General features: G+C 39.8%; 2 protein-coding genes across 2 annotated transcripts; both read right to left on the reverse strand.

Moving 5' to 3' along the window:
* Positions 1 to 6,788: 6,788 nt before the first annotated feature.
* Positions 6,789 to 8,552, reverse strand: LOC110230142. The gene is made up of 4 exons (XM_021032140.1): positions 8,030 to 8,552; positions 7,819 to 7,946; positions 7,197 to 7,748; positions 6,789 to 7,127 (listed from the first exon to the last, which is right to left on the reverse strand). Exons 1-4 carry the CDS (start codon positions 8,550 to 8,552, stop codon positions 6,789 to 6,791), a joined length of 1,542 nt encoding a protein of 513 aa, XP_020887799.1.
* Positions 8,553 to 11,855: 3,303 nt separating this feature from the next.
* On the reverse strand, positions 11,856 to 13,801 carry LOC9322025 (probable fucosyltransferase 4). Its single transcript, XM_002885913.2, has 2 exons — positions 13,540 to 13,801; positions 11,856 to 13,445 (listed from the first exon to the last, which is right to left on the reverse strand). The coding sequence occupies exons 1-2, from the start codon at positions 13,700 to 13,702 to the stop codon at positions 12,007 to 12,009; spliced, it is 1,602 nt and encodes a 533-aa protein (XP_002885959.1). The 5' UTR covers positions 13,703 to 13,801; the 3' UTR covers positions 11,856 to 12,006.
* Between the last annotated feature and the right edge of the window lie 1,061 nt (positions 13,802 to 14,862).

Genomic DNA, 14,862 nt, shown 5'->3' on the forward strand with positions numbered 1-14,862 from the left:
GGAGTTAATCCTGCTACTAATGCTGTAGGAAAACCCTCCCCAAGCAGAGGAAGATACAATCCTCCTAATACTTGGGTTAGAGATGAGAGTGCCTATTGCGATATTCACAGAGTAAACGGGCACTCCACCAAAGATTGCAGCGTACTCAAGAAGCACCTCACCGAACTGTGGGCAGCTGGAGAGCTCGCTAATTTCAATATAGAGGAATTTGTTGAGTCTTATCACAAAGAAAAAGAAGAATCTGAAGCTTCTAATCCTCCTGAAAATAAACATAAGCCCAATGGGCCTAGAACTCCGAACACTCCTAAAAAAAGGATCTATGTTATAATGGGAGGATCCAAATTATGCCGAGATTCGATCAGATCAATCAAAAGGCATAAGAAATCAACAGCAACTCAAAACGGCTATGGGTTTTCAGTCAAATGAACAAATACCTTCTATCTCTTTTGACAATTCGGACGCCCAAGGAGTAACAGGGCCTCAGGACGATCCTCTTGTGATAGCCTTAGATGTTGCGAACTTCGAAGTGACAAGGTGTCTAATTGATACTGGAAGCTCGGTAGATCTCATATTTATAAGTACTTTGCAAAGAATGGGAATCAGTAAAGCCAACATTATCGGTCCACCGGCACCATTAGTAGCTTTCACGAGTGACACATCTATGTCCTTAGGAAACATAAAACTACCAGTGCTCGCCGCAGGGGTTCCAAAAATTGTAGAATTAATTGTTTTCGACCGACCGGCCGCTTACAACATAATTCTCAGAACTCCGTGGATATACCAAATGAAGGCTATACCTTCAACTTATCACCAATGTGTGAAATTTCCGACTCTCGGAGGAATCAGAACCATTCGAGGAGATCAGGAAACGTCGCGTTCTTGCTACCTCATGGGACATCGTTTAAAGCTCAAATAGCAACTAATGATAAATGCTAAGCAAGGAAGCACCTTGCGTTACCCAAGTGGTCTCAGTTCGAATGAAGTTACCACAGAAGTTGAAATTGATTCCAAATTTCCAGATCGAAAAGTAAAAATCAGTACTACTTTAGATTCAGAAATCAAAGATCAATTGGTAACATTTCTAAAAGAGAATAAACATACTTTTGCCTGGTCGGCAAAAGATATGCCCGGAATCGACAAAAGTATCATTACCCATGAATTAAACATCGATCCCAGTTTTAAACCAATAAGGCAAAAAAGAAGAAAACTGGGTCCTATCCGAGCTCAAGCGGTCAATGACGAAGTTGATAAGCTTTTGAAAATTGGTTCAATTAGAGAAGTAAAGTACCCGGACTGGTTAGCGAACCCCGTGGTAGTCAAAAAGAAGAATGGAAAGTGGAGAGTATGTGTCGATTTCACTGACATTAACAAAGGATGTCCAAAAGACAGCTTTCCTCTCCCTCATATTGATCGGCTTGTAGAATCAATAGCCGGAAACGAACTCTTGTCATTTATGGATGCATTTTCTGGATATAATCAGATCATGATGAATCCCGAAGACGAAGAGAAAACGTCCTTCATAACAGATAGAGGAATCTACTGTTACAAAGTTATGCCATTCGGTCTAAAAAATGTCGGGGCAACATACTAGCGTTTAGTTAACAAAATGTTCGCAGAACATTTGGGCCAATTGATGGAAGTCTATATCGATGATATGTTCATGAAATCTCTTAAGAAATCCGAGCATATCACTCATCTTGAGCAATATTTCAAAATTCTGAATGAATTCGGAATTAAATAAAATCCAGCTAAATGTTCTTTTGGTGTGTCTTCCGGAGAATTCCTAGGTTACATAGTCACGGAAAGAGGAATAGAAGCAAATCCCAATCAGATTAACGCTTTCGTCACGATGCCTTCGCCAAAAAACATTAAAGAGGTCCAACGATTGACGGGCAGAATTGCTGCGTTGAATCGTTTCATCTCGAAATCTACCGATAAATGTCTCCCTTTTTTATCAAATTTTAAAAGGAAACAAGAAATTTTGGTGGGGTGATCAATGCGAAGCAGCTTTCGATCAACTCAAAACTTATTTAACAACACCACCGGTTCTCTCAAAACCTGAGTAAGATGAGAAACTTTATCTTTACATCTCGGTTTCTAATCATTTTGTAAGTGGGGTTTTAGTTCGAGAGGATCGAGGTGATCAAAAGCCGATTTTTTACATAAGTAAATCTCTTACCAGTCCGGAAACGAGATATACCATGATGGAAAAATTAGCTTTAGCAGTGGTCATATCTGCTAGAAACTTAGACCCTATTTCCAATCTCATCCGATAGAAGTTTTAACTTCTCATCCGCTTCGCTCAATTCTTCACGGACCAAGTCAGTCCGGTAGATTGGCGAAATGGGCTATCGAACTCAGTGAGTACGATATAGAATATAAAAGTCGAACTAGCGCAAAAGCACAAGTTCTAGCTGATTTTCTAACCGAACTGCCATTAGATGATGGAACCTTTATCGAAACAAACTCTACATGGAAATTACACGTAGATGGTTCTTCTTCTAAACAAGGATCCAAAATCGGTATTAGGCTCGAAAGTCCGACAAAAGAAATAATCGAACAATCATTTCGATTAATGTTCCCAGCCTCGAACAATGAGGCGGAATACGAAGCTCTCTTAGCAGGACTTCGGCTTGCTCTTGCAATTGGAGCAGAAAAAATAATAGCTTACTGTGATTCTCAGCTAGTTGTAAACCAGTTCGCTGGAGATTATGAAGCTAAGACACCTCGAATGGAAGCCTACCTTTCGGCCGTCAAAAAGTTAGCTGGAAGATTCAAAGAATTCGAATTAGTTCGAATACCTCGAGGCGAGATCACTTCGGCAGACGCTTTAGCTGCCCTAGCTTCTACCTCAAATCCCGAACTTAAGCGAGTGATTCCAGTTGAATGTATTACTTCACGAAGTACTTTGGATGAAGAAACAGGAAACGATAATATTTTGGAGGTCGAGCATATCGAAACTCCATAATTAAATACCGACAACAAGAACAGTTCGCTTGTTGTCAGTAGATCACGAGCAAAGTCTCAAAATGACGAGCTTAATCCACAAACAGAACTTCCTAAAAGAAAGCCGAGAAGAAAACTAAAAGATCAAGTGGTTCCCATTAAAGAACCATCTCGAGCTGAACAGTCACTTCCGGATACCGCAAATAATGAAGAAGTTTTGCTTAATGATCCTGATATTCCTTCTGAGCCGGAACAAAGGAAGTTTATACTCAAGGATAATACTTCCGCTAATGATTGGGAGGCTGACTGGAGGGTACCCACCAAAAATTTCATTCTTCATGGAGAACTACCATCGAACAAATGGCAAGCTCGCAAATTAAGAATCATCAGCGCTAAGTATTGTATAATTAAAGAGTCAATGTACAAGCGAGGCGTCAGTGATCCTTATCTTTTATGTATTTTTGGGCCCGAAGTTGAAATAGTGACAAGCGAGGTCCACAAAGGGCTTTGCGGCAGTCATTCTTCAGGACGAGCAATGGCTTTCAAAATCAAACGGTTAGGATATTTCTGGCCAACTATGATTTCTGACTGCATCGATTACGTACGCCAAACGGTGTAAAAAATGCCAGATGCACCCTCCTCTTATTCACCAGCCATCTGAATTTTTATCATCTATATCCGCTCCATACCCTTTCATGAGATGGTCAATGGATATAGTTGGCCCGATGCATCGCTCAACGTGAGGCGTCCAATACTTATTAGTTCTAACGGACTATTTTTCCAAATAGATCGAAGCTGAAGCTTACATAAATATACAAGATTTTGTGGTAAAGACATTCTTGTGGAAACACATTATTTGTCGCCATGGAGTTCCTTACGAAATAGTAACGGACAATGGTCCACAGTTCATTTCAAATGAATTTGAAGATTTTTGTTCCTCTTGGGGGATAAAACTTAGCTATTCAACGCCAAGGTATCCTCAAGGAAATGGGCAAGCGGAAGCCTCCAATAAAACCATTCTCAGCAATCTTAAGAAACGTTTGAATGCTCGAAAAGGTGGTTTGTATGACGAGCTGCAACCTGTGTTGTGGGCATATCGAACAACCTCGAGACGAGCAACGGGAGAAACTCCATTCTCATTAGTATATGGGATGGAAGCAGTAGTCCCAGCCGAGCTGAATGTTCCCTGTTTACGCCGGAGCGAAGCTCCACTTAACGAAGAACTGAATTCTAAATTATTAGAAGACGTTCTCGATACAATTGATGAAAGGCGAGACCAATCCCTTATTCGACTTCAGAACTATCAACAGTTGACCGCTCGATACTATAACTCAAAGTTGAAAAACAGACCTTTAAATGTAGGAGACTTTGTTTTAAGGCGAGTGTTCGATAACACAAAAGAAGAAGGAGCTGGAAAACTCGGTATTAACTGGGAAGACCCTTATCAAATCATAGAAAAAATCCGAAATGGCATATACCGTTTACAGGACCTTGACGGTAATCCCGTTCAAAGGCCTTGGAACATCATCAACTTGAAAAAGTTCTATTGCTAAAACAAGTATATCGAACTACGATTTTGCTTGATCCTATTTTGGGTACGTAGCCAGCTCGCTCAACACGAGTCCAGCTATAAAATAAAAATATTATTCCAATCATGGAGTCTTGTTTTTATAAATTTAATATTCGAGCATAAATATAAAAATACGTTGCGAACAATGTATGAAGAAATATTTTCAGCTAAAGCAAAAACCAAATCTAGAAGGGTCTTGGATTACGGAATAGCTCTGCTCCTTGGCCTGCGAGGTCAAGGATGTTCAGGATACAACCTGGCATGTTTCCGTACTCATGTAGGCCTATCTCGATCCAATCAGAAGGATGGGCTTCGAGGCGATGAAGCTCGCGAGTAATATCGAGGCGACGCTTCTCTAGTTCCATTCTCTTTTTTCTAATCTCTTTTTCTCATCTTCGAGCTCGTTATGCCGAGTAATAAGCTGGAGAAAACAAAACGCTTCGTTTAACAAACAACGAAAGGAGTCAAGTTACTAGGTTGAACAATACCTTGTTAATAAACTCTTTAGCCTTGACACGATCTTGAGCTGATAATCTCTTGATTAACACATTTGGAACCTGAATGCTGGTTCCCCACCCCAATGGGCGTGACTCTTCTGGTTCGCCGGCTGCTTCTGTTTTTACAAACTCGATGTCTGACGTTTCCAGAAGATTATCGCTTATCTTTTTAAACGAGTCGGAGGGATTCTCTGAAGAATTACCTTCCTTGAACATTTTTGTAGAATTATTGTTGATTAAATTCAATAATGAGCTACACCTACTTTATATTCGAAATATACTCAATCACATTTAAGAGGATCAATTGACGATTTCCCAAACTCTGAAATTACTATCTTCGTGGAAAATGTAATCGAGTTAATCACTAATTATATTCCCTAGATTAAACGTATTAAATAAGATTTGAGTAAATCGGCAAATTTAAAGCAAAAAGGGAAATATAATTAATGTCGCTGGGCCGCCAGCCCAATAGTATGTTACAAAATAATAAATAATTAAGAAGGAGGAGGGTTCGCAGAAGGAACTTCGTCGGATGATGAACCGTTTTCGCGTTCGTCGGGTTCGAGGCTCCTTTGGTAGATATCCCAATGCTTCTTCAGAAACCTGATGTGTTCTCGAAGACAGCCGGGAATGCGAGCGATAGAGTCAAATCCCCTTCTCTCCTAGTTGTGAACATCCGACTCCAAACGTCGGATCTTCCTTTCAGTTCTAGCAATTCGGTCCTCGAGGTTATGGCGTTTCCTTCTCAGGCTTTGCCTTTCGGAGCAGAGGAAAACATACCTTTCCGTGATCTGCAAAGAACAGATGCATTACAAATCTATCAACTAAAACCTTGAAACAATTGGTACCGGGTTCAAACCTGCTCCATGAATTCATGGCACTCGATCTGTTCTTCCTTAGACATGGAAGAAAGAAAACAAGGAATAGCCACCCCTTGTGGAGTGAATCCATCCCTCGTGGGAAAAAAGAGATTCGCTTAAAGGGAATCGTGGTGGATTAGGATCAGAAGGTTCGCCTTGGGGAGAGGCCATCAAAAACAAGAAATTCAGAAAAGGAGAACTGCAAAGTTCTTTGTGAAGAAAAGGTTTATTGGGAAATTCCCAAAATCTTACTCTCCTTATATAGGAAAAATATATAAGATTACTCACTTGAGTATTTATTGAAAAAGGAATTTAAACGTCAATCTATTGATCTGACAGTTACGACCTTTCGATTTTCGTGTACATTCACAAACAAGACCTACAAAACATAAGTTATTCAAGTATCACTTAACACCTAGTAGGTAAACTAAATTTCGAACGTGAAATTCAAGGGCAGTTAATAAATGGTATTAAACCTTTTTTTGTCCTTTTCAAGAAAAGCAAACAGTTCTCACTAAGATTTTTCTAATCGAACACATTTCGAAGTATCACGAAGTATTTTTGTAAGCCGAGCTCTAACCTCGCAACCGAGAGACCGAGGAAAAATTCTAATGTTTTTTCTTTAAAAAAGGCAAGTAGGTCTGATCAGCCTATCTCTCCTATAATTCTAAACCATTTCGGTTAGGAGAACTTTGCAAACCCTCTAGGTAAAATCGATGCTTTCCACCAAAATTAAATATTTCTTTCTAAAGAAATTTTAATTAAGAACCCCCTTGGGCAAATTATTCAAAACAGTAATAAAAGCCTCCTTGGGCAAAAAACTCAAAGAGTAACAAACGGCCCCATGGCCAACAAAGCAAGTTTTATGTCTTAAATTAAAGGGACATTTCCCATAAAAGGTGAGTACAATCACCATCATTCATTCATAGGCGAACCGCCTCCATCTCCTACTTGGCTTGAGACAAGAGCACCCCCGACGGCAGCATCTTGAGTTGTAAGAACCACCTCAGGGTTAAGCGAGCTAGCGTCCTGAGGAGTTTTGCTCCTCGATCTAAAGTCATCTTCCATAAGCGAGGAAATAGCAGGATCCTGACCAGAGAACTCCTGAGTTCGTTCCAAAGAAATTTTGTCAACATTGGTTCCGAACTCATTAAAATGAGCACTGGGGGAACCAGTTAACATCATCTCGTCCAAAGACAAACCGGTATTAGGTTCGGTTAGTGGAGGGGAATCAGCGAACTCAGAGGCAAATTTCTGCAAATCTAAATATGGCTAAGGAGCAGTAGCTAGCTTAGCTTCAGTCTCAGCGAGCTCAGCGCCAACTGTCTCCTTTTCTTCAGCCAAATTAATTTTTCCTTCTTTTATCTCCTTGATCAGATCGAGATTTCTCTTCATCTCATCACGTTCAGAGTTAAGTTTGTTCCAAGCTTTATCTGCAGAGATAAATTCCTGCATGCCAAGAAGGAACCCAGCTCCTTTAACCTCTTTCCGACCATCATGAGATATCTTGCGAACATCCTGATCTTTCAGTTTGGAAAGAGACTCATTTTTTCGCTCGAACTCCTCAGCAACTGTTTTGACCTTGCTAAGCTCTGATTTCAGAAGCTCGATCTCGCCCTTTGCGAAGTTTTGGTCAGCAAGGGCAGTTTTTAGCTTTTGCTTTGTCTCAGCCAAATTCTTCCTCGTCTCCTCGCCAGATCTTTCGAGTTGCTCGATTTCTTTCTGACGAGCCGAGTCGAGACCAGTCGTCTCCTTCGCAAGCTGGTTGGAAGATTGGAGTTTCTCAATCTCTCCTTCGGCAATAGCAGCTCTCTTGGAAACTTTGGTGAGCTCCTCTTCGTAATGGTTGATGATGCTGTTCACATCCAGGGTTTCCTGATAAAATAAGATGCGATAAGAAAAAGGAGATTCAAAATAAAATATTTACAGATTCAAACAGTCAAACCTGAGAAGAGTGGAATGAATGACTGATATACATCTTCTTGATGTCATCCCTCCAGTGCCCAATTGACGGAAGTTTCTTCCCAGAGCGAGTGTGGAAACATCTAAAGATGTTTCCAATCTTCTTTTTATCTAAAGTAAAGATATTTGTATGAATATAGAATTCCTTAAAAAATCAGTTAATCTCCAGTATCAAAAGGTTAATTGAGGATTACCTGATGGAGATGAAGCTCTGGCAACGAGTCCTGAGCTCGGAGATGATCGAGCTCTAGATGTATTACCTCGAGGACGCCTAGGGGGTAGCATCCCTGAACTCAGCGGCTCTCTCAAAACAATTCCTGAATCAGGATTTCTACCCTGAACGTCAGCAGATTCAGGAACTGGAAGACTTGAAGAAATGGCTTCGGCTTTCCTCGTGCTCTTGGACCTTCCCTGAAGCGGGGGTTCAGGTCCCTCAGCCTTCCTCATCTTCATAAAAGAGGAGCCATCTAAGGGACCTCCTTCTTCAGCAGTGGCAGGGACCATGATGTCTGCTGCTGGGGTAGAGGAAGGAGCATTGTTTATGGTGACCACCATTGACTTTGAACCCTCAAGGGACCCGTCATCAACTAGGAGAGTTTTCCGGTAGACTTTGTCGTCCCCGACGAGGGATGCATTTTTCTTGTTTTTTTCCAATCTGGGAGATCTGATCTTTGATCTTCTTGTCTGCTTCTCTGATCCTTCTCCTATCTTGGGCATTCAAACTCGAGAGATCAATCTCAGCAGGAGGAGGGTCGACGGGATGAGTAAGGCCCATTCTGACAAAATGTCCGGCACCATGAATTCTCTCCAAAGTAAAAGAATTCTAAGTAACTAGCCTCTCAAGGAAGGCCTTGTAAAAGTTGAGGAAGTCAACAGAGGGAACTGGCCGAATTTGGGAACCTGCGGGAAAACGAGAAAGTGTTAACGCAGTTTGAAATAGCCTGAGAAACTTATTTATTTAAGTCCTAGTTTCTACCCAAATTCGATGACCAGTGAGTTCGGAGCAGTTCGGAAGAACTCTGAACGGAAAAACTATTTATACGGAAGAAGAACCAAAACTTCTTCCAGGCGTTGTCTTTTAAAAGCAGGCTATCAATAAGGTTCCGATCTGCGATCGGATAAAGGGCATAGTACCCAGAAGTTTGGGATTCGTGAGCCTAGAATAATTCCAAGAGTTCGCTAAGGCCCAACGTGTAGCCCGCCTCCGCCGCAACAGTGAAGGTACACATAAGATACCGGAGCATGTTAAGCAACATCTAAGAGAAGGCAATTCCCAGATGGTTGAGGTAGGTAAGAAGTATCTCAGGAAGGGGAAGGAACAAGCCGCACCCTTTGAAATAAATTTCATAGGCGCAGCAATAACCCTCGCGCCCCGACTCTGGAGACTCGTAAGGCTCTGGGACCACCATCTCCACTTCGGGGGGAATGTGGCATAAGCGACGGAGATCGTTGAGAGAATCAACGGTCGATTGACTCTGAGGGTGAAGATCAAACTCACCTCCAGTTTGGGTATGAGGTTCGGTTCCCTCACCCATGAGAGCTTCGAGATCATCAGCCTCATATTCGCGAAATTCAGAAGGGAGGTTCGACATTTTATGAAATGGGTTTTTACCGAAAGAAAACAACGACCTCTGTAATGAGAATGAAAGTTTTCTAGGTAAAGAAGATAAGAAGGAAAAGTAATATTACCTCTTAGAATCCTAAAGTATGATAGAAGACCGCCTCGAGAATATTGGGAAGCGGGACAGTTTTCTCCGTAGTATTAATATAAAATTAAGAAATTAATGATGACGGTTGTCAGGGATATCAAATCACTTGATTATCCGAGATCGGCGTAACAGCGTAAAACATGGAGTAATTCCAGAGTGTTAAAGATCTCAATTCATTAATTAGTGTTTACTTAAGTCTTCCCAACCGAGCACTCAGCTCACAAGACTTGGGGGGCTAAATATTGGGGTCGGATCCCACACATTTTTGGTAGGATCCACTTGGATCTGTCCACGTCATTATTACATAATAATCCTCTTGGAATTAAAGATATTTTATTATAAGAATCGAGCTTAACCAGTCGGGAGTTCGGTTCAGTCTAGTAGAAGAGCTCGATCCTTGCCAGTATGGAGTTCGCTCTTATTCGACAGACAGTTCGCATAGAGAAATGTCGAAACGAGGAGAATATTGTTCGAGGCTCGCGATAGCGTCAAAACGCGGGAGTTCGGAGTCAGCAAGAAAGAGTTCAGTAGATCCATGCGAAGCCCAAGATAGTTCAAATTCAAGCCGTTTCGGTCAAATTGTAACCTACATGATTAATGCGGATCAATGCGATTATGAGTTTGGGGGACGAATCTTTTTACTGATTACTTCTAAGCAATACAATATACTTTCTCTCTTTATTACTTTCGCAAGGCATTTTGTACTTCGCTCTTGTCAAATTTCTTTACTTCTTTTCTTGGTTAATTTCCCTTTCGAATTTTCATATTCATTTTCTGATTTTACAAGAGTTTTTCTCCACTGAAATACTTAAAGACAATCGAGTGTGAATCCTACATCCACATTGAGGACTTCTCCCACACCGATCATAGGCCTAAGCCCACTCTCCTAGGTCCACTTTTCTCGATCTAGGCTCTCATACCAATTATTGGGTTCTCTAAGCCCATTCCAACTCCCCATTAATATGATATTGTCCGCTTTGAGCCCAAGTGTTTAAGTCCGCACGGATTTGTTTTTAGGCTTCTTCTCAAAAAGCCTCATACTAATTATAGTTGGACTTAGCATATATATTAGACTATTATTTTCTAATATTTCACGTTGGTTTGTATCGCAACAGTGAATCTTAATCAACTACTAGTTCCTTATTAGACATTGCTTATTCGATATGAATAAGATTTGCAAGAGAATGAAACACATGCAAAAGAAAGAACACAAATATTTTATGAGTTCGGATTCTAAACCAGAAGCTAATGTCTCGGTGGAGATTGACTACAGAATCCACTAGTACTTAGGTCAATCTCGAGCTCCCACAAGATTGTTACAAGCTTTCTATGATCTCCCTTCGCTAACCTTTGTCCGATCTACGATACAACACGATAAAGAAAGAAGAAGAGACATAAGTACTTTTTAGCAGTTTAACAATCTTCATGTGAGACTCACACATGCAACCAATAAAGAGAGTGACACTTGTTCTTCTTCTAATGGACTGTACTAAAGCCGCAATCAAACGGACATGATGTTTTAGCCGAAGAGAAAGGAGAGACGTTCTTCTTTGGGGAACATGTTAAGGGAAAAGAAGAAATGACTGTCCAAGATTTGTTACTTCTAGAATTCAATCTACCTATCCGAAGACTAACTACCCATGTAGTTACATTCACAACCGTACTAGACCATTAACTCCCATCCGGACATGACTGAGAAAGCTCACCAAAACAACCCAACACCAATTTTGCATACACATTTTAAGCCTTTTGAACAAGAGATATTTGTCCATTGTTGAGCTGACCATGAATATTCATCGACAAATCACCAATTTTATGAGGAATGATCGAAGGAAACCATCACATGTTCGAGCTGGTTTAGGAGATGACCTCAAAATAGAGAAATGGCAAAGTTCAAAGAGAATCTCGTATATTAAACTTCTCACCAGTTAATACCATGACTTGGAGACCCACTCGGAGTCTTAGAAGCTTCCTTTTGTTCCCCAGGAATTGGTCCCAATTCATCCAAAGAATAAGAAGACAAAAGTCAAAAAGAAGGATCTCCACTTGCCATATTTGAAGGTTTTCGCACTCGTGTTCACACTTGACAACTTCACCAACGGCTTTTTGTTACTTCAAAACGCACAGATTCACTTGGAGAAAGAGACCACCACGACTTGCCTCATTGACTAACTCATCCCCACAAGTTTTGATATCCAAATCGGGCGCATCCAATCCCAAAGGCTAGAATATCAACCCCTCCTTAAAGTTATCCATTTAATTTTGCATAATCTACTTTCTTTTTTACTATTTTAGACTAAACAAAACCTCGTAAACGTTTTAAACAACTAACTCTTTCCATGCAGTAACATAACTTCATACAAAAGATTATAATTGAAGAAAATGAAAAGAAAGATATATAACATTTATCCTATGTTTCAATAATTCAACAATCCAATGAAATCAAATGTGATAAACAATATCTATAATTCATCATATAGCTTAAGCCCCCATATATCCTCACAATACCTAACAAAAGGAACAACTTTCCCCGATTCAGTTCCCAAGTCGGCATCACATCCATGAGTCGGAGGAGTAAGGAAACAAGGCTCCATCGACGTGGATCGAACACACGGCGGATCAGGAGCTTTGAGATCATTTGGCAGATAAAGTAACCATGGCTTTAATGCTCCAAGACTATAAGCAACATATCCAAATGTAGACCTTGAGCTTGTAACAATGTTATCGGTTAAGCTCAAAAGATACATCTCAGCAAGCGCCTTTTGGTCGTGTTGCTTCTTATCTGTTTGTTGATACCTTTCTCCACTTGGCTGATAAACTTCAATAATCTCTCCTGTCAAATTTGATCGCTCTGAAAACATGTTCTCTAGTTTTTTAGAGTACTCAGGAGACAAAGAAGTGACAAGAACAGCTTTAAGTTTTGGTGTGTTCGATATGTTGACTTTTGATTCTTCTTGTGTAGCCAATTCAGGTAGAAGTTTCTCTCTTTGTGTGCATGATATGACTTGGTCCATGACGTGTTGGTAGTATCCACCTTGATCGCGAAAAACTCGAATTTGAATCCCGAGTCTCTCCTCTGCTTTGGATAAGTGATCATGGTAGTACTTAGTGACGATATCCCAAACTTGATTTTTGGGGTGAAAAAGATACCGAGCCAAGTGGTGAAAGACGGTTTCTTTCTGCGGAAACAGCTTAGTTAGTTCGGCTTGGAATGTTGGATTAAACCATAAAGATGGAACAAAGTAAACATTGGCTCTAAAAATCAACCAAGGGACTTTGTCAATCAAACTTTGATCCTTTTGGCAGAAGAACATCTTATCACTATCCCTTGAATCATGGAGGTTATGCAGATATAGATGCGGCGGGATTGAAGTCGAGTTGATGGAATGATTTTCCTCCATTGTTCCGTAACAACGAGGGTAATCCTTGTTGTATCCATAAGTATATTTCATCAATGGAAAGTCAAGAGGAAGCAACCATGAAGTACCTGGAAATGGCTCGCATAAGAGATCACCAATATCCTTGCGGTTGTCAACAAGAATGACTCTATCAGTCAAGAGAGCGTAGAGGAACACAGAAGCAAGAGTGAGTAGTCGGTTTCCAAGACCGTAATCCGCGAGCCACACAACATATCGGCATTCACCATCTGATCTGCTTGCATTATAACTCTCATCATGACTAAGATGCTTTGTTGCTTCCTTGTAAGCTTTTGTCCCTGGACCGCAACGTTTGTGAATCATCTCATAGCTTCTAAGCTTAGAGACGAGATATTCGGAAGGCTTGTATGGCGAAGGCTTGCGGTACAAGAAATTTTTATGATACCTACTTAAGCAAGAACCTTCATCGAAATCCGCGGTTAAAAGCCCTCCTATCAGTTTATCCCCCGGTGTTTCGGATTCATCTGAATATATTAGGAGAAAATGAAGAAAAAAAAGTCAAAAGGAGGATTCTTTGAGTTAACAATGAATGACAAAAGATGGATGATATTTTTGTACCGTTGATTGTAGCAGCAAAAAGTTTATTGTTGAAGTTGTTTGAGAATGATAATAACATTACAGACAAAATTAGTAAGGTACTAAAGACGACTGTTATCAGAATTTTCGTCTTCAACCCCAAAGCCTTGATAACTTCGCCGGAGATCTGAAATATATGATACATGTTGACTTTAGTTCTAATATGAAGATGATTCAAAACTCTTATATAACTTGATTACAACTTTTATTGTCAATCACAGCTTAATAAGATAAAACTTTGAATATTCTAATGTGTCATTGTTGAGTTGTGACTATCAACGAACTCCAAACGTGACTCTACTTTAGTTTAATGGAAGAAAAGTCTTTAACTCCAAATTGTGATTTTGTATAATATATATATTAAGAATTGACGATGAAACTTCCTATGAGAGAGCTTTTGTGAATTATTAACAAGCTAGCGTTATAAAAAAATGAAATTTTGGAATCCAAACAACTGGGATTTGTCAGGCACGTTGAAATTAATGTATTGAAATATATAACAATTTGTAGTTACATATATATTGAGATCTGTTTACATGCCCAATCAAAACATACAATCATGTCAATAAGTGACCAAATTGTTTAAATGATTTCCCTTAGTGATTAAAGTCCTAAACTCGATAAACAAATGGTCAAAAGATTCCAAAAATATTGCAAGTAGGCCACGAAACATCCAGAAAGGGATCGGATATGAACTTTAAGTTTCTAACAATACACCAATAGAATTATGGTCCAGATTTTGATTTATATGTAATAGGTTCATGAACGTAGTTTAAAAGTCACAAACGGTAAACGTAGATTATTGCTAACGTGAACGACTAACTACGACATAACACGCGCAATTCATACGACTTTAGATGTCAAACTTGATATTCACGTGCATAAAAAACTTTAATAGGCTGCTAAATCTCCTATATGAAAGTCTCCGGGAGTTGCCACGTCATCACTTTAAAGGTCCCCGTATGTCCTTTTTGTCCTTAACAAAACATGAAGGTCTTATTACAAATCTAAACGACGTTTCTTCATCTTCTTCGTTTTTTTTTTTTCTTTTTTTTTTTGTTAAACGCTTTTCTCATCGACCAATCCTCTTCTGAGTTTTCTTTTAACAAGGGTATTACGATCATGGTTTGACTGGTTATCTCCCGTTATCTGAATATTGGTTTACTGGTATAATTTGTGTTGTATATATAAGCTAAAGTATACAGTAATTAGACTTGAGATTGTAACTAATAATGATTTGATTCTGTTAAATAAAAGTCTTTGGATTCTGTTACATCTCCAAAAGCGAGTCTCTGCTTATCGCCG

Source organism: Arabidopsis lyrata (assembly GCF_000004255.2).
Source record: "Arabidopsis lyrata subsp. lyrata unplaced genomic scaffold ARALYscaffold_3, whole genome shotgun sequence".
Classification (NCBI taxonomy): domain Eukaryota; kingdom Viridiplantae; phylum Streptophyta; class Magnoliopsida; order Brassicales; family Brassicaceae; genus Arabidopsis; species Arabidopsis lyrata.